Genomic DNA, 22,477 nt, shown 5'->3' with positions numbered 1-22,477 from the left:
TCCTCTTATTTCAGTTTTATCTTCTTCTTACCCAGATTACTTTTTCAACACTCCCCCTCAAGCTGGTGAATAAATGTCTTTCATTCCCAACTTGTCTCTAATCAGCTCAAAACCTTGATTGTTTATTGCCTTGGTAAGAATATCAGCTTCTTGTAAACCTGTGGGGATATATACAAGATTGATTCCACCATCTTCAATCTCTTGTTTAATGAATTGTCTATCAATTCACACATGCTTCATCTAAGTCATGTTGGACTGGATTGTTCACTATATTAATTGCAGACTTGTTGTCACAATATAGTCTTGTAGGAGTAGTATTAGGCACCTTCAAGTCTTCCATGAACTTCCCTAGTCAGATTACTTCACAAATACCTTGAGCTATAGCTCGGTATTTTGCCTTAACACTACTTCTAGATATTATACTTTGTTTCTTACTCCTCCATGTCACAAGGTTACCCCATAATTTTATGCAATAACCGGAGGTTGATTTGTTGTCTTCTAAGGAACCTACCCAATCAGCATCCACAAACCCTTGAATTCCTCAGTCTTCATGTTTTCTAAATAAAATACCCTTACCAAGAGTTCCTTTAAGGTATCTTAGGATATGATAAGTAGCATTAAGATGTTTGCTAGTGGGTAAATGCATATATTGACTCACTTTACTCACTACATAAGTGATATCAGACCTAGTAAGAGACAAATAAATTAGCTTTCCCACTAACCTTTGGTATCTACCTTTATCAACTGCGTTTTTTGTCCCATCTTCATTAGCTTTCCAATTGGGTTCCAATGGTGTGCTAGCTGGTTTACAACCAAACATACCTATCTCACTTAGTAGATCCAATGTATACTTTCTTTGAGAGAGAAAAATTCCCTCTTTGCTTCTTGCTACTTCCATCCCTAAAAAATACCTCAATTGTCCAAAGTCTTTTATTTCAAATGCCTACTGCAACTGTCCCTTTAGTGCCTTAATTTCCTATTGATTGTCACATGTAACAATAAAATCGTCTACATAGACAATTAAGATAGTTTTCAAACCATTAGCAGCATGTTTGGTGAACAAAGTGTGATCAGATTGCCTTTGTTGATACCCTAGCTAATGTAAGGTGGTGCTAAACCTTTTAAACCAAGCCTTAGGAGATTGTTTTAGCCCATACAAAGATTTCTATAGTCTACAAACTTTCCTTTTTCTTCAAATCCAGGAGGGATTCTCATATATATCTCCTCTTCTAGATCCCCATTAAGAAATGCATTCTTTATATCAAGCTGATGTAATTCCCAATCTAAGTTGGATGCACGGGATAATAACATACGTATGGAATTGAGTTTTGCAACAGGTGCAAAAGTCTCTTCATAATCTATACCTTGTGTTTGAGTAAAGCCTTGGGCCACTAACCTGGCCTTATACCTCTCAATACTGCCATCAGCTTTGTGTTTTACTATGAATACCCATTTGTTTCCTACCACTTTCTTGTTTTGAGGTAGATTCACCACTTCCCATGTACCATTCTTTTTCAGTGCATCCATTTCTTCCATTACAGCCCTTCTCTAGTTTGGTATTTGTAAGGCCTCATTGATATTCTTAGGTATTTGCACTTCATCAACTCTTGTAGTGAATACCCTGAAATTTGGAGACAATCATGAATATACCAAATGGTTAGAAATAGGATATTTAGTGCATGATCTCACCCCCTTTCTCCAAGCAATTGGAATATCCAAATCATATAATTCAGGTTCTGCATTTTCAGTCCTGTTATCCTCCTCAATAGGCACGGTTGCTTCAGTCCTTTCGTCCTCTCCGAGTACTGGACCTACTTCTGGGGTTAATGATTGGTTTTGCTTTGGTTCAAGAGTCCTCCTTCTAGAATACACTTGGATTGGTGGTTGTGACTTAGGAAATTCTTCTTGAATGTGTTGAATTTGCTACTGCATTTTCTGTTCTCCCCCTTGAATTTGCTGCTGCATTTCCTGTTCTCCCCCTTGATTAGTTACATAATTAGGAATAAGAGTAGAAGAAGTCACTGTTTCAGGAAAAACACTAACATCCTAGCAATCCCTACCTTGCTCTGCACTAGGAATCTCCCCCTACAGAAGTTTGGTATAGCAGTATTGATTCTCAATAAAGGAGACATCACAAGAGACAAAAAATTTCTTAGTGTTAGAGCAATAACACTTGTAGCCTTGTTGTGTGAGAGAATAGCCAACAAATACACACTTTAAAGACTTGGAATTTAATTTAGAGTGGTAGTGCTGAACAAAGGCTATACATCCAAAGACTTTTGAGAACAGGGAATTTATTACACGGGTAAGAAGAGGATAGGAAGTAATGAGAGTATTCAAGGGAGTTTTGTAGTTGAGAATCCTCGTGGGGAGTCTATTGATGAGATAGGCAACCGTAAGGATGATTTCTCCCCAAAAAGAAGTAGGAATCAAGCTGGTAAACATTAGGGTTCTAGCTGTTTCAAGCAAATGCCTATTCTTCCTTTCAACCACTCCATTTTGCTGAGGATTATAAGGTCATGTACTCTGATGAACAATGCCATTTTCACTCAAATAGATCTCAAATTCAGTTGAAAAATATTCTCTTCCATTATCCGATCAAAGGATATAGATTGAGGTTTGAAAAATGTTAAAGGATCATTTGATGAAATTTTTTGAATACTTTGTAAACTTCAGACTTTTCTTTCAGCAAAAATACCCAACACACTCTAGTATGATCATCTATAAATGTGACAAACCAGCAAGCGTGTGTTAGATTTGGAACTTTTGTTGGCCCCATACATCACAATCTATTAGGTAGAATGGTTTGGTTGGTTGATAAGAATGAAAAAGGTGAACAGATTTTGTTTGCTTAGCAAGAATGCATTGTTCACAATTGAAAGACTCACTCATTTTATTGCCAAATAAACGAGGATACAAGATCTTTAGATATCTAAAGTTTGGATGGCCTAATCGTTTGTGCCATAAATAGATGTTAGAATCTGAAACAATAGAAGAAAAAAAAGAATTATGTAACTTAGGGAGCCTAGAATCACCAGTAGTTCCTTTCACATAGTATAGGCCATCTTTCCCCTCAGCATTGCCAATCATCATTCCCGAAACTAAGTCTTGAAATACACAATGAGTTGGAGAGAAAGTTACTTTGCAATTCATATCTTTAGTAATTTTGATGATGGACAAAAGATTACATCTCAATGTAGGCACATATAGGACAGATTTTAACCACAAATCTTCTAAATATATCAAACCTCCACCTTCAGCATAGGATATTGTACCATCTACCATAGTTACCTTTATATTTTTCTCACAATGTTTGTAATCAGCCATTCCATATAAGGATCCCATCATATGGTCAGAAGCCCAGTATCCACTATCCAATCATTCATGTTTAGCATTTTAGAGATGTAGCAATTACGAAAATTACCTTGTTTCACATGAGAAGCTGGTGGATTAGGTACTTCTACAGAATCTGATGGTTTTATAACCTTTGTTTGGTTCAAAATCTGTTGCAAAAACTCTAATTGATCTGGAGTAAGTGAAAAATTTGCAACTTTACCTTCTTCAGCATCTACTGCATAGGCTGTTTGCTGCTTCTTCTGACCTTTCCCTTTCCAATTGGCTGGTTCCCCATGTATTTTCGAGCATGTTTCTCTGGTATGGTAGGGCTTGTGACAATGATCACACCATTGCTTTTCTTTCTGAAATTCTCCACGAGTTGGTGTTGTTTTTGGTTTAGAAACAGCAAGGGTTGAGCCAGTCTGGTTATTAATTTCAGGTGATGCATGGAGCGTGACCTTCTTTCAGCTTTCTTCCCTCCTAACTTCAGCAAAAGCCTCCACAATGATCACACCATTGCTTTTCTTTCTGAAATTCTCCGCAAGTTGGTGTTGTTTTTGGTTTAGAAACAGCAAGGGTTGAGCCAGTCTGGTTATTAATTTCAGGTGATGCATGGAGCATGACCTTCTTTCAGCTTTCTTCCCTCCTAACTTCAGCAAAAGCCTCCTTGATAGATGGAAAGGGTTTTGTTCCTAACAGCCTTCCTCTGACTTCATCTAAGTCAGAATTCAGCCCATGTAGGAAGTCAAATACCCTCACCTTCTCTATCATTTTAGAATACTTCACCCCATCCTTTGTACACTCCCAACTGATATCATAAAACAGATCCATCTCCTACCATAATTCAGATAGTATATTATAGTAATCAATCACCGAATTGTCACCTTGACAAGTGGTTCTTAGGGCTGATCGAACTTCAAAACATTGTGTTGTATTCTCCATGTTTGAGTAAAGACTTTGGACTGCATCCCATACTTCTTTTGTTGTTTTATAGAACAAATAGGTTCTCCCTATCTTTGGCTCCATGGAATTGATGAGCCAAGTCATCACTATGGAGTTTTCAGCATCCCATGCTTCAAAATTGGTCGCTTCAGGATATGGTTTTGAAACTCCCCCTTTAGATATCCCACTTTTCCTTTGCCTTTCATAACCAATATAACCGATTGAGACCATTCCCAAAAATTGGTCCCATTGAGTTCATGTTGAGTGATTTGAAGGGTGTGGTGATCTAACGAAATAGGGGCAGAAACTGGTGGTATAGATCGAGAGGTAGTAGGGCAAATACTTGAGGACTCACTAGTTGGTGAAGAACTAGCCATCTTAGAGCAGATTGGTGTGAAAAAACCAGGCATACAGATTACCGAAAACCAGGCTCTAATACCATGAACAACTTAGAGAATTTAGGATTTAATACCCTCTAAGTAATAGGGTTGAGAAAATACTGAAGACGATGAGAATATAGAAATTGAATCAAAACCTTATTCAATTAGTTCAAATATTCTTTGCATACTCGGTCCCTATTTAACATGTACATAGAGAATCAACAAATATGGCAACATAAAATTAAACCCAAATAATCAGCCTAAATATTGGATCTCATTATGGTCTCAATCTCTTACCGCAATCTCCTCCAAATCCTCTTCAAATCGTTTAGGATTTCAACACTCCCCCTCAAGTTGGATCATATATGTTGATCATGTCCTACTTGCAGATAAACTCTTCAAAGCTAGACTTCTGTAACCCCTTAATGAATATATCTGCCAATTGTTCTCTTGTAGGGATATAAGTCAAGCAGATTGTCCCTTTCTCAATTTTCTCCTTTATAAAATGTCTGTCAGCTTCTATATGTTTAGTCCTGTCGTGCTGAACAGGATTATGGGAAATATTGATAGCAACTTTGTTGTCGTAGTAGAGTTTGATGGGGAACTCTACTGTGATATGTAGTTCCTCCAAAACCTTTTGTAACCATAGCCCTTCACACATCCCTTGTGCAACAGCTCTGAATTCAGCTTCGGCACTACTTCTGGCTACCACACTCTGCTTCTTACTCCTTCATGTTACCAGATTTCCCCAAACATAGGTACAGTAGCCGGTAGTAGACCTTTGATCTTCTGCTGAGCCTGCCCAATCTGCATCTGTATAGATCTTTATCTTCTTACTGTCTCATTTCTTAAAGAATAGACCTCGCCCTAGAGAGCCTTTCAAATATCTAAGAATCTTATATACCGCTTCTAGGTGACTCTCCTTTGGTGAATGCATATGCTGACTGACCACACTTACAACGAAAGTAATGTTAGGTCTAGTGTGAGATAGGTAGATCAATATACCTACTAGCATCTGATATCTTTCTCTATCCACAGGCTTTCCAATGTCTTCCATTCTTTTCCCTGCCTCAATCGGGGTATTGCTTAGCTTGCAACCAAGCATACCAATCTCAATCAAAAGGTCAAGAACATACTTTCTCTGGGAGACACTAATTCCCTTCTTTGATTTGGCGACTTCCATTCCCAGAAAATATCGCATTTGACCTAGGTTTTTTACCTCAAACTCTGTGGCTAAGACCTTCTTCAATATTTCCACCTCTTCTATGTTATCTCCAGTGAGTATGATGTCATCAACATACACGATCAGAATGGTCCTCCTCCATCATTGGATTGTTTGAAGAACATAGTATGATCTGACTGTCCCTGTTGATATCCTTGATTCTTAATTACCTTCGCAAATCTATCAAACCACGCTCTTGGTGATTACTTGAGCCCATATAGAGATTTCTTCAACGTACAAGTTTCTTTTCCCTCCTTGTAAAATCCTGGTGGTAGCGTCATGAATACTTCTTCCTCTAGTTCACCATTCAGAAAAGCATTCTTGATGTCAAACTAATGGAGTGACTAGTCCAGGTTTGCTGCCAAGGACAAGAGAACCCGCATAGTATTCAACTTTGCTACTGGTGCAAATGTCTCGGTATAGTCAATACTGTATGTTTGAGTGAACCCCTTTACAACTAGGCGGGCTTTGTACCGTTCTACTATGCCATCCACCTTGTACTTCATCGTGAACACCCACTTATAGCCCACTGGTTTCTTCCCCCTTGGCAATGTCATCACCTCCCAAGTTCCATTTTTTTCTAATGCCCTTATTTCTTCCATCATTGCTTCTCTCCATTCTGGAATCTCCAAGGCTTCTTGAATATTCTTAGGAATCTGGATTCTGTCAAGGTTAGACGTAAAAGTACGACACTTGGTAGAAAAAGCATTGTAAGATACAAATTTTGAGATAGGATGGAGAGTACATGAACAAGATTGTTTTCTAAGAGCAATGGGTAAGTCATCAAGATTTTTTACCTGGTGAGGATTGGGTTTTAGCTCATGAGTAGTCGGAGCTATCACCGGTTCAAACTCTTTTGGTGCTTTGAATGCGAGAGTCTCATCAGGCTTTGATTTAGGTCTCCTTAAGTAGACAAGTGTCTCCCTATCTGTTTGCTTTCCCACACCTCCCCTTGAGTTCAAGATTCCTTCTGCGTTGGATAAAGAAAGAGAGGGTGTATTGTAAGGGGTAGACTCAAAGATCGCAACATCGAAGTCAGTGTCTGAGGGTCGAGCTTCACTCAAGGACTCTGTCAACTTCCGAGGAGCTGACTATGAATTTCCGATGGAATGATACGAATGGTTTAGGGAAGAGAGAATCAGTAGGGAGAAGAGAGAAAGGAAGAGAGAGAATAGAAACTTCTAAGAATATTCATTCATGCCTATTCATGAGTTGGACAGCTGCTTATAAAGCCTGCCACTAGCGCCCATGTGCGTAACAGAATGTCGTTGCTGGGAATGTACTACTCCCAAAGTGGCAACAAACTAATTACAACCTTTTAATGCAAACTCCTAATATACTATCTTCTACTCATAGTATATCTTTATTACATAAGCACCCTTCTTACCCGAGACACATGACAATCTCCCCTCCCTTTAAATTCTTCTTGTCCTCAAGAAATGGTGAGAAGTCCCGCTGCCTTGGGAAATTGTTTGAGAATATCTGGAAGGTATTCCTAAGTGTTGTTGTCGGAATGTAGATTAGACCACTGCACTAGCACCTAGATGATGGGAGCTCCTTGGTTGTATATCACTCTCCTGTCAAGTATCGCTATAGGTTCCTTTGGGCTGTCATTTGAATTTGGAAGGCGAGGTAGCTCTGGATTGACTGCTTGCTGCCCAATTGCCTTTTTTAGCAAGGACACATAAAAAACCGGATGTATATTGGAATTTTCCGGCAGCTATAAACGATAAGCCACATTCCCAACTCGAGCTAACACCAGGAAAGGGCCATAATACCTCGGATTGAGCTTTGAACTAGGCTTCCCAAGTAGAGCTTTCAGATGGCCTGGCTGAAGCTTAAGATACACCCACTCTCCCACTTGAAATTCCCGTTCACTTCTCCTTCTATCAGCAAATTGTTTCATACGATTCCTAGCGCTGGCCAATTCCGTTTTGATTGACTGGAAGGCTTGTTGTCTCTGTTGAAGGTAAGTATCCAAGGCTGCCACTGTCGAAGAACTTCCCAGGTCTGGCAGTAAGGTCGGTTTATAACCATATAGGGCTTCAAACGGGGACCTCTTTATGGAGTTGTGGTAGTTAGAATTATACCACCATTGTGCCAATGCGAGCCACTTATGCCAAGTCCTCGGCTGTAAGAAGCAAGCACATCTTAAGTAGGTCTCCAAACATTGGTTTACTCGCTCGGTCTGACCATCGGATTCGGGATGATAGGCCGTCGACATGCTGAGTTGAATTCCCAATATTCCAGTCAATTCCTTCCACAAGAGGCTCATAAAAATTCTGTCCTTGTCCGACACTATAGTCTTAGGGGTTCCATGTAACTTCACCACTTGGTCTAGGAACACTTTTGCTACCTCTTGAGCTGTGTAGGGATGTGCCAATCCGATGAAATGGGCATACTTGGTGAATCTGTCCACTATCACCATTATGCAGTCTCGCCCATCCGATTTGGGTAGACCCTCAATGAAGTCCATTGAGATACTTTCCCAAGGCCCTCCTGGAATACTTAGTGGCTGCAATAACCCAGGGTGGGCCACCGATTCTGATTTACACCGTTTACAAACATCACAACTCAACACCCAGTCCATCACATATTTTTTTAACCCGGGCCAATGAAAGTGTTGCTTAACTTTGTGATAGGTAGCAACTATTCCGGAGTGGCCCCCTATTGGAGAACTGTGCAGCGTCTCCACAATTTTTTTCCTCAAATTCTCATCATCTCCTATTACCAGCCTCTCTCTGTTTCTGATAAGTCCATTAGTCAAGGTGTAACCTGGTTTAGCACTAGGATCCACCACCAGTTGTTGTAGCAGCTCTCGCATACTCTCATCATTTTCATAACTCGAGGCCACTTCCCTGTGCCAGTCTAGAACCATCACCGTAAGAGCAGCAGAATGCCCTTCCTCATGACACCTTGACAAGGCATCTGCAGTTAAGTTTTCTTTTCCCTTCCGATATTGGATAACATAATCCAATCCCATCAACTTAGTCATCCCCTTTCGTTGCAATTGTGTATGTAATTTCTGTTGAAGTAAGAATTTCAGACTTTCATGGTTGGTTTTGATCACAAATTTACTGCCTTCTAAGTAATGCCTCCACTTTTCTACCGCTATCAGCACTGCTAACAGCTCCTTCTCGTAAATGCTCAACCCGAGATGCCGAGGAGCCAATGCCTTACTAAGAAAGGCCAAGGGTCTATCTCCTTGTACCAGGACAGCTCCAATTCCAACAGCGCTGGCGTCTGTCTCCAATACAAATGGCTTGTCAAAATCCGACAAGCCCAATGTTGGTACTTCGCTCATAGCTCCCTTTAGTTTAACAAAAGCCTCCTCAGCCCGGTCATTCCATTGGAAGCCATCCTTTTTCAACAATTCCGTTAGTGGCCTACTGACAACTCCATAATCCTTGACAAACCGGCGATAATAGCCAGTTAAGCCCAGAAATCCCCGTAAGCCTTTGACATTTTGAGGCCTCGGCCACTCCACCATGGCTGCTACCTTGCTAGGATCGGTGCTGACTCCTGCATGAGATATTATATGGCCCAGATACTCCACATGACTTTGTACAAAGGAGCACTTAGACTTCTTAACATACAGTTTATTGAGTCGAAGGACCTCGAGGGTAGTTCTCAAGTGGGCTAGGTGTTCAATGAAAGTGGAACTATAGATCAGAATGTCATCGAAAAAGACTAGAATGAATACACGCAAGTAGGGCTCAAATATTTGGTTCATTAATGCTTGAAAAGTGGCTGGGGCGTTAGTGAGTCCAAAGGGCATTACCTTGAATTCGTAGTGCCCTTGATGAGTTTTAAAAGCGGTTTTAGGGATATCCCGAGGCTCCATTCGAATTTGGTGGTACCCTGCCCTAAGATCCAACTTAGTGAAAACTGAAGCGTGCTTCAATTCATCAAGCAAGTCTTCTACAATGGGTATGGGAAACTTGTCTTTGATGGTTATGGCATTGAGTTGCCTATAGTCCACACAAAATCTCCATGAACCATCTTTCTTTTTGACAAGGAGTACGGGAGATGCGAAAGGGCTATGGCTGTGTTGGATAATCGACTTTTGTAACATGTCTTGGATGAGTTTCTCTATCTCAGTTTTCTGTTTGGGAGGATAACGATAGGACCTAACGTTCACTGGTTCTGAATTGGGTTTGAGGTGGATGGTATGGTCACAAGGCCTTTTTGGAGGCAATGAGCTAGGTTCGGAAAAGAGGTCTTCGAACTCAAATAATAGCATGTTAAGAGCGTTAGTTTCGCGTACCTTTAACTGGTCATGTGGGTGGCTACTCACTATAATTGCCAATTCTCCTCCCTGTTCTGGTTCTTTCTCGAACACTTCCAAAGCCTGGATAGAAAACAGCTGCACTACTTGGGAGAACTTGCTTTTGAGCAACCGTTGAAGTCTCTTTCCCGTTATCATTTTGCACATACCTGCTTCTTGGCTACCCTTGAGCATTCTTTTTTTTCCATCCTTCTCAAAGGTCACCTCCATCTTGTTGAAATCGAAGCTGATGGGACTCACACCCCTCATCCAATCAACCCCAAGTACCACATCACAACCCCCCAATTTCAACAGCCTCAAATCTGCCACAAATGCTTCCCCATTCATCTCCCAGCAGAATCCCAAACACGAGGATTGACTCAGTACCTTGTTTCCGTTTACGACTGTTACCGAGAGAGGGTGGGCATCTGAGACTTCACATCCCAACTTCTTCGCCATGCCTTCATCCAGGAAGCTGTGGGTGCTCCCGCTATCAATGAGTACCATTAGCGAACATTGGTGAGCTCGCCCTTCCACCTTGATGATCTTGCTATGTGCCACCCCTTTTAGGGCGTGTAGGGAGATTTCTCCTTGATCACCTTCTTCCATTCCTGAAGTTTCCTCCACGAGTCCTTCCTCGTCCTCCCCTTCCAGCAACAAGATTTGTCGTTTGCATCTGTGTCCCGGAAAGTATTTATCCCCGCACCTATAACATAGGTTAGCTTGGCGTCTCTGCTCCATTAACCCTCCTCCAGTCGTCGGATTAGGGGCTGCAGGAGGTAATGCCAGGACCCCCTTACCACTGTGCACCGCATCTCGTCCTTGAGTCCTGCTACCAGTCTGCCAACCCCCAGTGATCACTCCCTTCACTTGATTGCGCTGCTTTTTTAACAGTGCTTCAATCATCATTTCCTGCAACTTTGCACTCTCGGCGGCCAACCTCACTGTTGTTGGCTGCATCATTTTCACCATGGGTCTTACTTCATCTCCCAAGCCACTAATAAAACTCGATACAAAATACTCTTCTGATAGATGGGGATTGTGTATCATCATTAAGGACCTCAGCTCCTCAAACTTGAGCTGGTAATTCTGTACCATTCCAAGTTGCTTGAGCTTGTTAAACTCTTCAACTATATCCCGCATACTCCGATCTCCAAATCTTTCACACAAGTCATCCGCGAACTCGTTCCATGGGCTGCCTTCTTTCTCCGCCAGCCACCCCTGGTACCATGCATTAGCCATGTCGTTCAGGTAGGCAGAGGCCAGGGTGACCTTCTGCTGTTCCTGCACCTGATACAAGGCGAACATCCGTTCGCACCTCCTTACCCACCATCTAGGATTTTCTCCATCGAAGAGCGGAATCTCCAGTTTGGGCACCGGAAAGTTTGGTTGATAACGATCTCCCTGAGCTCTCGCTCTTCTCTCCCTTATGTTATCGCCAGTCCCTTCCGGCTCGAATTCCATCTCCGACATTCCCACTGGTCGGCGCTCCATTCCTACCCCTTGAAGAATGGGTTTCGACCGCTCCCTTTGCGGAAAATCAGCGGAAAGTCTCACCGGTTGTTGAGTTGAGAACATTCGCATAATCTGCTGCATCTGTTCCATTACTTGCTCATGGAACCGAGCATTCTGTTCTCGATTCTCACCCCGCCACCTCTCCATGGCCTGATCAATCCGAGCATCTACCCCTGCTCCAATTGAAGATTCGAGAGTTCCCATTCTCGTCTGCACCTCCGCCACTGTTGTAGCCACTTGCTGTAATTGAGACTCCATCTGCTTCATCCTCGTCCCTTCGGCCATATGGATATTCCTCTCTGCCTCTGCTTGCGCCCAAGAAGACCGCTCTGATACCAAATGTCAGCTTCCGAGGAGCTGACTATGAATTTCCAATAGAATGATACGAATGGTTTAGGGAAGAGAGAATCAGTAGGGAGAAGAGAGAAAGGAAGAGAGAGAATAGAAACTTCTAAGAATATTCATTTATGCCTATTCATGAGTTGGACAGCTACTTATAAAGCCAGCCACCAGCGCCCATGTGCGTAACAGAATGCCGTTGCTGGGAATGTACTACTCCCAAAGCGGCAACAAACTAATTACAACCTTTTAATGCAAACTCCTAATATACTATCTTCTACTCATAGTATATCTTTATTACATAAGCACCCCTCTTACCCGAGACACATGACAGACTCCCCCTGAAGCAAGTAGTAAGGAGTATGCTCAAAAAAATGTGACATCCAAGACTAACATATAATTTCTGTGAGAGAGGATCATAGCATTTGTAACCTTTCTAAGTAGGGGAGTAACCAAAGAAGACACATTTGAGAGCCCTAGGATCCAACTTAGTACGTTGGGAGGCGTGAATGTGGACAAACATGGTGGACCCAAAAACACAAAGCGGGAGAGATGAACTGAGCCGAGAATCAGGGAAGATCTCCTGGAACTTTTGGAGAAGGGTTGTAAATGAGAGAACTCGACTAAGCATTCGATTGATAAGGAATGCAGAGGTCAGAATAGCATCACCCCAAAAATTATTTTTCATGTGAGAGGTGAACAGTAAGGCACGAGCTACCTCAAGAATATGCCGGTTTTTCCGTTCAGCAACACCATTTTGTTGGGGGGTATGAACGCAAGAACTCTGGTGAATAATACCTTTGTCTTGAAGATAGGGGCCCAAAGAATGATTGAAGTACTCAGTGCCATTATCAGTACGAAGAATTTGGATTTTTGTGTGAAATTGGATGTAAATCATAGTATAGAAGTTCATGAAAACAGAACTAACCTCAAATTTATCGTGTAGTAAATACACCCAACAGAGACGAGAATGGTCATCAATAAAGGTAATAAACCATTTTGTGTGGGTTCTATTGGGAACTCGTGAAGGCCCCCAAAGGTCACTGTGAATTAGAGTAAAAGGCAGTGATGGTTTATAAGGAGATGAGGGAAAAGTAGTGCGAGGATGTTTTGCAAGTTCACAGACTTCACATTGTAAACCCAAGAGAGTTTTATTCGAACAAAGTGAAGAAAACAAATGTTTTCAATATTGAAAACTTGGATGGCCCATTCATTTGTGCCATAACAAAAGGTCACTATCCCTAGGACTAGATGCAGAATTACAAATAGGAGGATGACACTGTTTACTCATGTGAGCGTCATCAAAGTAGTTGAGTCCCTCGCATTCTTTAGCACTGTCAATCATCTTCCCTAATGATAGGTCCTAAAAGACACAATGGGAAGACAAAAATGTAGCTAAGCAATGAGATTGGCTGGTTAGCTTACTAACAGACAACAGATTGCAAGATAGATTAGGAACATGAAGAACAGACTCCAAAGTAATAAATTCAGAGATACAGATACTCCCTTTGCCAGCGACTGGGGATATAGTACCATCTGTAATTTTTACTTTCAAGTTACCAGCACAAGGTAAATATGTAGAAAATAAATGATGGGTATTAGTCATATGGTCGGATGCACCAGAATCAATAATCCAGGGAGTACGGCACGAAGTAGTACTAAGAGCAGTCAAAAAAGTACCTTTGTGGGCTAAGGAACCCGATGGCAAAGTAGAAGACTGACCCGAGGCTTGAAAGGTCAAAAAAAGAGCATATAACTTCTCAAGTTGCTCGGGATTAAAACCCCCAATAGAGGCCGACTGAGTGTGATGGGTTGTTTCTTTCTGCTGTTCAGTCAAAGCCTCGTACCCATGGGATTTGTTGGGCCGTCTGGGCTTCCAGTCAGCAGGCTTTCCATGTAAAACCCAGCAGATATCTTTAGAATGGCCTGATTTTTTTCAATGGTCACAAAATGGCCTTTTATTTTTTCTCAACCTAGATCCTGTGGGAGGCCCACGGGTTACAAGGGCTGAAGCTTCAGGCCCAGGCGCGATTTTCTCCTTCAACATCACCTTCCTTCTACTTTCTTCACGTCGAATTTCGGAGAACACCTCTCGAATGGAAGGTAATGGCCGGCGACCAAAGACTCGGCTCCTCACATCATCGAGCTCTCTGTTGAGCCCAGCCAGAAACTTGTACACTCTCTCATTCTCCATTCTCTTCTTGAATCACACACTATCACTCATGCACTCCCAAGATTCTTCACAGTTGAGGTCTAGTTCCTGCCATAAACCCAACATCTCCGTGTAGTATTCCGTCACCTTTCTTTCTCCCTGCTTCATCTGCCACAGCCGAGTCTTTATCTTGAAGATTTGAGAGGCATTCTCGGCGTCGGAGTAGGTTTCGCTAACAGCTTCCCACATGTCTTTCGCCGTCGGCAGGAACATGTACATTTTGCCGATTGCTGATCGCATGGAGTTGATCAAGTAGGAGGTTATGAGGGAATTCTCATAACGCCATTTCTGGAAGGCCGCTACTTCCTTGGAAGGTGGCTGTTTGATCTCACCGATAAGGAAGCCCAGTTTGCCTTTGTCGTCGATGACCGACTTGATAGATTAGGCCCATTCTCGGTAGTTCTTACCATTCAGCTTTTCTACGGTAAGATAAATTAAGGAATTTTCAAACCCGTCGGTCGAACCCATGGAAGGGATTATCTCTGATTCTCCCTCCTAAGTTACCGACTGGGTAGACTCATGGCTGGCGACCATGGCTTGCTAGGATTTTCAGAGTGACCTGAGCTCTGATACCATAAAGACGATGAGAATATGGAAATTGAATCAAAACCTTATTCAATTAGTTCAAATATTCTTTGCATACTCGGTCCCTATTTAACATGTATATAGAGAATCAACAAATATGAAAACATAAAATTAAACCCAAATAATCAGCCTAAACAGCCTAAATATTGGATCTCATTATGGTCTCAATCTCTTACCGCAATCTCCTCCAAATCCTCTTCAAATCATTCAGGATTTCAACAAATACTAACTGCTACACCATTCTCAGTTACAAGGATGCTTTAAATACAACAATTCTACTTATCTACTATCTAAATTTTAAGAGTTTAAAATACAAAAACAACAACAGATAAGGAGAGAAATTTACTCCCAAGTTTTCCCCTAATTCTTAGGAATAGCTATAGCTTTATCTTTACCTAATTCTTAGGAACAGCTGGCTGTAGCTTTATTTGATCTTCTTCACCTAATTCTTAGGAATAGCTATAGCTTTATCTTCACCTAATTCTTAGGAACAACTGGCTGTAGCTTTATTTGATCTTCTTCCTCTTATTTTGGTTTTATCTTTATAACGTCCCGCTTTTCCGAGCGTTAAATAACTTAGGAATTTCAAGAATATTTTTTTTTCAATATAAACCATTTCTCGACAATCCCGTTTTACCTTCTCAGCATACTAAATAAGAATCAATAAGCTAAGATAGGTAATCATCATAAATGCAGAAGCTTAAAATCGAAACTTGATATGATACATAATCAAATTTGCTTTAATCATAACATAGGAATCTGTACCATCGTATCATCAAATACTTAAATACATGGAGACTTATCATCAAGAGATAACAACTGAACACCTCAGATACAAACTAATGATGCCTCAGAAATACATCAAACCGTAACGATTATACATGATCATCAATATAGTACAATCTTCTAAGAACATGTCCTGAATCCTCACGAATGAGCATATACCCGAACAACTCGTCGACCCCATCGGCCACGTCATCAATCATCCACTTGCCATAGCTGCAAATCCTAACTGGAACATTGAATGTTCCAGGGGCATAACTCAATTAGAAGATGAATCTTCTAGTGAGGGTTTAGAAACATGAATGCATGATACAATAACATGAACAAACATTTGTCCTAGTGTAACTTCCCTGCCCACAAGCCCGGCATAGAACCCTAGGCAAAATCCCGAACCTCTGCAGGATAAGCCTAACGTTGTTCCATTAATTGCCCTTAGAGAATTACGACTACACTATCGGGGCAACATCCAATTCCCATGCACAAATATCAATATGCCAATAATATCGTTCCATGCAAATCACAACCTTCCATGCAATATGATAAAATGATCATAGCATTCATAAATATCATGCATATATAAGCAATCATATCATAAATATAAGTTCTTAGGATAAAACAATTCACCTTGGCACGAAGTTCGAAATACCTTAAAAAACGTGCATCGCCTCGATTGCGTGCCTGATCTCGATTTGCGTGCCCGACCCTCAAAAGTTGCACCAATAACTATTCCTCAAGCACATTAATCATAAAAATCATATTAAATCACTAAATATCTCAATATTCCAATTTCTTAATATTTTCCTTCATTTTCTTCCATTTTCCTTTCTAAAAACCCGAATAAATCTCTTTAACTATTTTCTCAAATCTCTTTCCACAACAATTCATAACATCCTATTAACTTCAAAGGAAAATTACTGAACTTACCTGGATGCTACGTTTTCACGCTAAACGAGGCTAGTCGATGCAAAAACCGAGACATCAAGAAGGCCAAATCCAAATTTGATTGTGTGTGTTGACCAGCGCGTGTGACCCACGCGCTGGTCATCTTCTTCAGCGACGGTTAGCCGAAAATTTTTTCCGACTCCACCAGCTTCTTATCCTCGACCAATCAATCCTTTTGGCCCATCTTGAAGCTTGAACGAAGCACCGGAGAGCCCTCAACAGACCGGCCAAAGCCTCGGATTGACCAACCGCCTCCCATCTCCGGCGACCTTTGAACACCCTTCAAACCTTGACAAAAATGCATCAAAATGCACAGAAATGATCTACCACTCATGGGCAACAAAAGCCCCTTAATTTTGACCCTCAATTTGTTCAAAAACGGCCCCAATTTGGAGCTCCAACTCCTCCCATTTTTGGCCACCATGAACACCTATTTATAGGCAAAATTGAGCGTCCAAATGACCTTGCTCGGCCAACCCAAGGCCCTTAGAGCATCTACCTCCCTTGGATCGACCTCAAACGAGCCTTATCTGACCACAATCATCACTTGCAAGCGCTCGACAATTCGACCGAACTTTCGGTCAGTTTTCCTGCTTTTCTGGCCAACCCAGTGGTCGTTGTCGACCCATGCCTTTATCAAAAAGCCTCCCCCGACCATCCCTCGTGCAACCCTGTGGCCAAAATCAGTCGTGGCTGACCAGCAAGATGCTGGTCGGTTTCCCATTGCTACCATTTTTGAGTTTTTGCACTTTTGCCCCACTGATTTTGATTTTCTCATTTTGGCCCTCTTTCACCAAGCCCCTCAACTTTTGATAATTGCCTATAAGTCCCTCAGGTCTTTAGCCTTTCATTTCTCCCTTGAAACTTTCAAAAAAATGTCATTTTAAACCCCCTTTGGGCAACTATCAAAAATTACACTTAGGCCCGAATTCTCGTTTTGGCCACAAATCCATTCGTTTCTTCCTAAAACCACTGAAGGATTATTACTTATGAAAAAACCGAAGCCCCCTAAAGCTTCCGTTGATTTCCCGAAAGTCGCCTATAACAATTCGATTTTGCAACCTAAATGGCAGTTGCATTTTAGCTGTACCGAAAATCGTTCCGAATTCCATTTCTTTCGATGCCATAAATCATGCCTCGAAATACTCATCACGGCCATATCATTTTCCTTTGGCATATCGGCTCTAGAGCACTCCAGGCAGTCGATTTGGTTATTCATACAGTAAGAAATTACCCTTATACCCTCAATTTATCTGAAAAATCCTTTATTGCCCCAAGATAAATTACTCTTGAGTCCTTTAGAATTTCTCAGGTATTACAATCTTCTTCTTACCGAGATTACTTCCTCAACAGTAACTGAAAAGGAATTAGGATTGTAAAATTCTAATGTTTGATATTAGTATTTAGGTTTCTTTGAATTTTGGAATTTTAGATTTTCTCTTGTATTTATTTTGTTAAAATAATTATAGTTGGTAATTATCTTTTAGTTAGGATTTCAATCTATAAATAGGCTTATGATGTTCTTGGAGATTATACTTTTATTTGATATTGAATACAATTGATGATTTTCTCTCCCTAATCTTTGTTTCCTCTTTCTCTCTCTCAAATCTTTTCTTCTTCTAAACTTTTTCCCTTCTTTTCTCTCATTCCCCCAAATTCTCCTCTCTTCATTTTTTTTGAAATCTTTCTGCTGTTCTGCATCAAGTTGGTATCAAGCAAACCTCAATTTTGAGTTTCCATCAGTTCCACCATTATAACAGCCATTACTTTTAGCAACAACCCTTCATTCATCTGCAGAATCCATCAGAACAGAGCATCAGAAGTCCATATGTCATCACAAACTTCATTGCCAACACAGCAATAGCATATATTCAATTCAATCAAGATATCTTGTGATATCAAGAACAATAAACAATCAACAATGAAGTCATCACAAAATTCACAATGCAATCAACACGAGCCATCATCAAAAGCTTTCCTCAAAAAACCAATCAAGATGATGACAAAGCACTGCAACTGGAACCATCAACCATCATCAATCCACCAGAACAAAGAAAAACCATTGGGAACCGTCAGCGCCATCTTTGGTATTGATCAACCACCAGCTACAAGAAGAGTCTACACAAAACACAAGGATGAGTTTTTTTCTTTCTTTGGATAAGGGAGAATGATGAGAAATTAAGATTATTAAATTTTATTTTTAGAGTTTGATATTAGAATTTAGGTTCTTTTTGAATTTTATATTTTATATTTATTTTTTTTTGTCCAGATAATTATAGCTACGTAACTATCTTTTAGTAACGATTTTACATAGGCTTAGGATGTAAATAGGCTTTCGAGGGATGTCAAATAAAATCAATGATTCTTCTCCTGCTTCTCCTGCTGCTGCTTTTCTCCTCAATTTTCTGCAATTAAGAGCATCTTCCACTCTTTGTGACAAGTAATACTAGATGCCATAAGTGATTAGTTTGCAATGCTTGCAGGTGGTGTGGAATATTTCAAAGGATGATTTCATTGTGGCAAGGTAATGAGCAACAATCTGCATCGGCAATAAACAAAACCTCAGGACCTTAAGCGATAGTGAAGAATGTGTATTCAGACTCAAGATTAGTCTTCTCTCTATTTCAAACTGCTGATTCTTGGGTGGCTTTGAGCCTCCAAACAGTTTCTCAATCTCATAGGGGCTCCCGAATCATGATGTATAGAGAATGTGGCCATCTTTTGAACCTATTTACGGCACACAACAGAAACACCTTTCACATCACTATACCCTCCCTCTCCCATGACAAAATGGCATCCAAAAAATAAAAAAGGAGGTAAATTCCACGCAACAGTGCAGGGTTTGGTAAAAAGGCACTAATCATCCATATGTTTTTGGAAATAACATTGATCTCCCCTGACTTTTAAAAACTCAAAACACTTTGGCCCTTGTCATTACTTAACTGCAATTAATTTTTCCAAAATGCCAAAAATACCCTAATCATCTCTCTCTCTCTCTCTCCCTCCCTCCCCCCCTCCTCCTTTAATTAGAGAAAAAGGGAACAAAATATTGGGGAGTGGTGGTTGGCCACTACAATGAAATCCAGAGAGAGAAGTCCAACAAAACCCAACAATCAAGGTTCCTAATGATGGAACCCATATCCCTGGGTTCCATCATTGGCCTCCATCTGAGTTCCATCACTAGCCTTCGTCTTCAACTCCTCTGGATTTGGCTACTCCTTGATGATCTCTTCTATTGTTTCTTTCATGACATTTGGTTCTTTCTAAAACCTAACTTCATTGCTATTATTATCATCATCATAGTTAACATTGCCAATGTAATTATAACTGTTATTGTGGCCATCATGTTCATCCTCCTTTTTCGACTTTAAGATCAAACCTAGATTATGAGCATGGGGTTTCATCAATTTTTAAAGGTTCAATTAAGAACCCCATCAGTGGGTTTCTCTGCAAATTGAACCCGTCCACTAGGGTTTTTGTCACTATTGGAGAGAAAGCCTTGTTCGCAAAGGACGCATCACATTGTCACTAGAGGAAAGGAGTTAGTCAAGACGTGAAGACTTTGGTTGGATTACACATCTAGCATTTGGGTCTTCTCCGATAGCAAGATCAACACAACAAAAAAATCACATCTACGTTGAATCCATTGAGAGAGGGAGGGGGATGAATTCATCTTGGGCCAGGTCTTCACTATGACTTAAAGCTCATCTCCACAAGATGGACCTTTGTTGAACAGTGATTTTGCCCAAGCTAGAGAGGGAGAGATAGATGTAAAATGCTATTTTGTCTAACTTTTTAACTCCAAAGGGGTTTGTGCTCATCTCAAAAGCACAAGGATGGTTGTGCCTTTTTGCTATAAACCTTACAAGTGCCACATGGAATTTAGCCCCCAAAAAACTAATAACAATATAGAGATTGATGGGTTTAAAATTGACTTACACCAAATTTAACTCAATTCATCTCATCATTGCATCTGCCTTTTTTGTAGTAAGCACTTCTCTTCTAGCTCTCTACTAAGTATTTTCAGTATTTTGACACACCAGATACTTGTTTAGAAAACTACCCAAAAGGATTTCCTAGTAATATGCGTGTAGGGATTAAGGTAAACATGCAAAAGAGTTGAGAAGCATCAATATCCAATAGATATATGACTTGCTTGGTATTTGTTCTTGACAAGAAGATAACAAAGGTAGTCCTACCATAAGTTCAAATACCATCAACTCACAGAGAGAATGAGAGAGAGATGGATAAAGGGAGATAGAGATTAGACCCGAAATAAGGTATGAATTAGCTTGAGAAGGCAAGACCTTTTGATCCTAATTCTCACAACTTGCAACACATACTTTTCTCATCTTGTGAAATGTGAACAACTCCCATCATCTAAAATTCAAGGTAGATTTGGCAGAGTATGTTCAATGTGTCTAGTTGGACTTGCATTAAACAAATGTGCTATCCCAAGAGCTTCCCATCAAAGCATGGATGGAACATCCCTTCTATTCTTAAAAGCTCTATTTAATGCAATTCAACTTTAAACAAATAAAAAGAACATAAGCATAAAAATATCTATCTATACCATCATGAAAAAAGGCAAATAAAAGTAAACGTACTTGCCATGACATCCATAGCCAAGTAAAATAACTCAGAAGAATATGAACACCAAGAGAGGATTCTTGTTAAAATCCATCAAAATATGCAAATTACAGACAGTATATTTTGCCACTCTATAGACATTAAACGCAGAGAATACATAACCATCTGGTTCAGCGATGTTGGACCTAAATGTTTCCATGCACAATCAATGAATTATTTCCACCCCTAACCAATGAAAGAAAAATATGCTTAAAAATTGTTCAAATGTCTAGTTCTGGACTGGAATCCAAACCTGGCGGGCCTTCAAATAGCACTGCTCGAGGTCTGTTTGTCTCAAACTTACAACGGGTCCCACGAGCAATGTCATCATACACTTCAGGACTTTGAAGAGCCAACAATATTGTATCTTCTATGTCCCTACACATCAAAACTAATACGAACAATATTTGGCAGTTTTTATTAAAGCAACATACAAAACTGTGGACCATGTTATTGAACTGCAGCACATCTTGGCATCAGTTTTTAGGCTCACATTACAACATATCAAATTTTCATCCCAATATGTTGAGTCAGCTATATGAATTCTAGCTTGTTGGTCATTTCTTTATGGCTTCATCTTTTGTAAGGCCCTTATACCTTATAGTTCATTTCATGCCTAATAGTCTCCCACCAAGTTTTTATTGGTCTTCAAACGCTTTTACTAAATACTTGCTTCATTCTATCCCCTTCTCACAAAAGCTTGTATTGGTCTCACATAACCAAATCATCTTAATTATCTCATGCATCTTATCTTCAATAGATGCCATGGTTTCCAAGCTCACATTATGAACAATGATGCAGAAGCAATTTTTTTGTTATTAGTGTTTATTTTATTTTTATTTGTTTAATTCGGCTTAGTATTTAAGCTATTAGGTTTCAATTTTTTTTTATTTATTAGCTTTAATAAGGGTCATGTGACTATTAAAATATATAGATTCCTAAGATTAGATAGATTCCTTAAGCAAGACCTAGGATTCCTTTGTGATTGAGGATTAGGATTTATAACAGCTGTAACCTAGTATAAATGGTCTTTTAACAGACTTTGTAGTCAGCCATTTGTATTCTCATTAACTTTTGAAGTTTTCTTAAACCCTAATTTTGTATCTTTGTTCCAGATTTGATCTTACACTGTTTTCATACAATTTTTGCTCTTGTTTTGCTGATTCTTCCTCCTAAACCGCATCCAATTGGTATCAAAGTGAAACGATCCAATAGATGTGTTAGGATTTTAAGTTTTGAGCCATGTTGGGTGTGCTCTAAGAGGCAATCAAGCCCAAGAAACAGAATTGGCTGCAATGTAGCGTATGATTGAAGATACGTCATAA

The 22,477-nt window shown here is 40.2% G+C and overlaps 1 protein-coding gene across 5 annotated transcripts in view; it reads right to left on the bottom strand.

The window, feature by feature from the left end:
* The window catches only part of LOC127794600 (uncharacterized), a 48,042-nt gene that overhangs the window by 12,197 nt on the left and 13,368 nt on the right, over positions 1 to 22,477 (bottom strand). For 4 of the 5 annotated variants that reach the window (XM_052325845.1, XM_052325846.1, XM_052325844.1 and 1 more), the window contains one exon: positions 21,406 to 21,530. In XM_052325845.1, the coding sequence (XP_052181805.1) occupies positions 21,406 to 21,530 (125 nt within the window). Of the gene's footprint in view, positions 1 to 3,556; positions 15,663 to 21,405; positions 21,531 to 22,477 lie in introns of those variants that run through there. The other variant, XR_008021702.1, reaches the window with a different exon arrangement.

This window comes from Diospyros lotus, chromosome 2 (genome assembly GCF_014633365.1).
Source record: "Diospyros lotus cultivar Yz01 chromosome 2, ASM1463336v1, whole genome shotgun sequence".
NCBI classification, from domain to species: Eukaryota; Viridiplantae; Streptophyta; class Magnoliopsida; order Ericales; family Ebenaceae; genus Diospyros; species Diospyros lotus.
The sequence above is the reverse complement of the archived record's forward strand: the minus strand, read 5'-3'. Positions and strand labels throughout refer to the sequence as shown.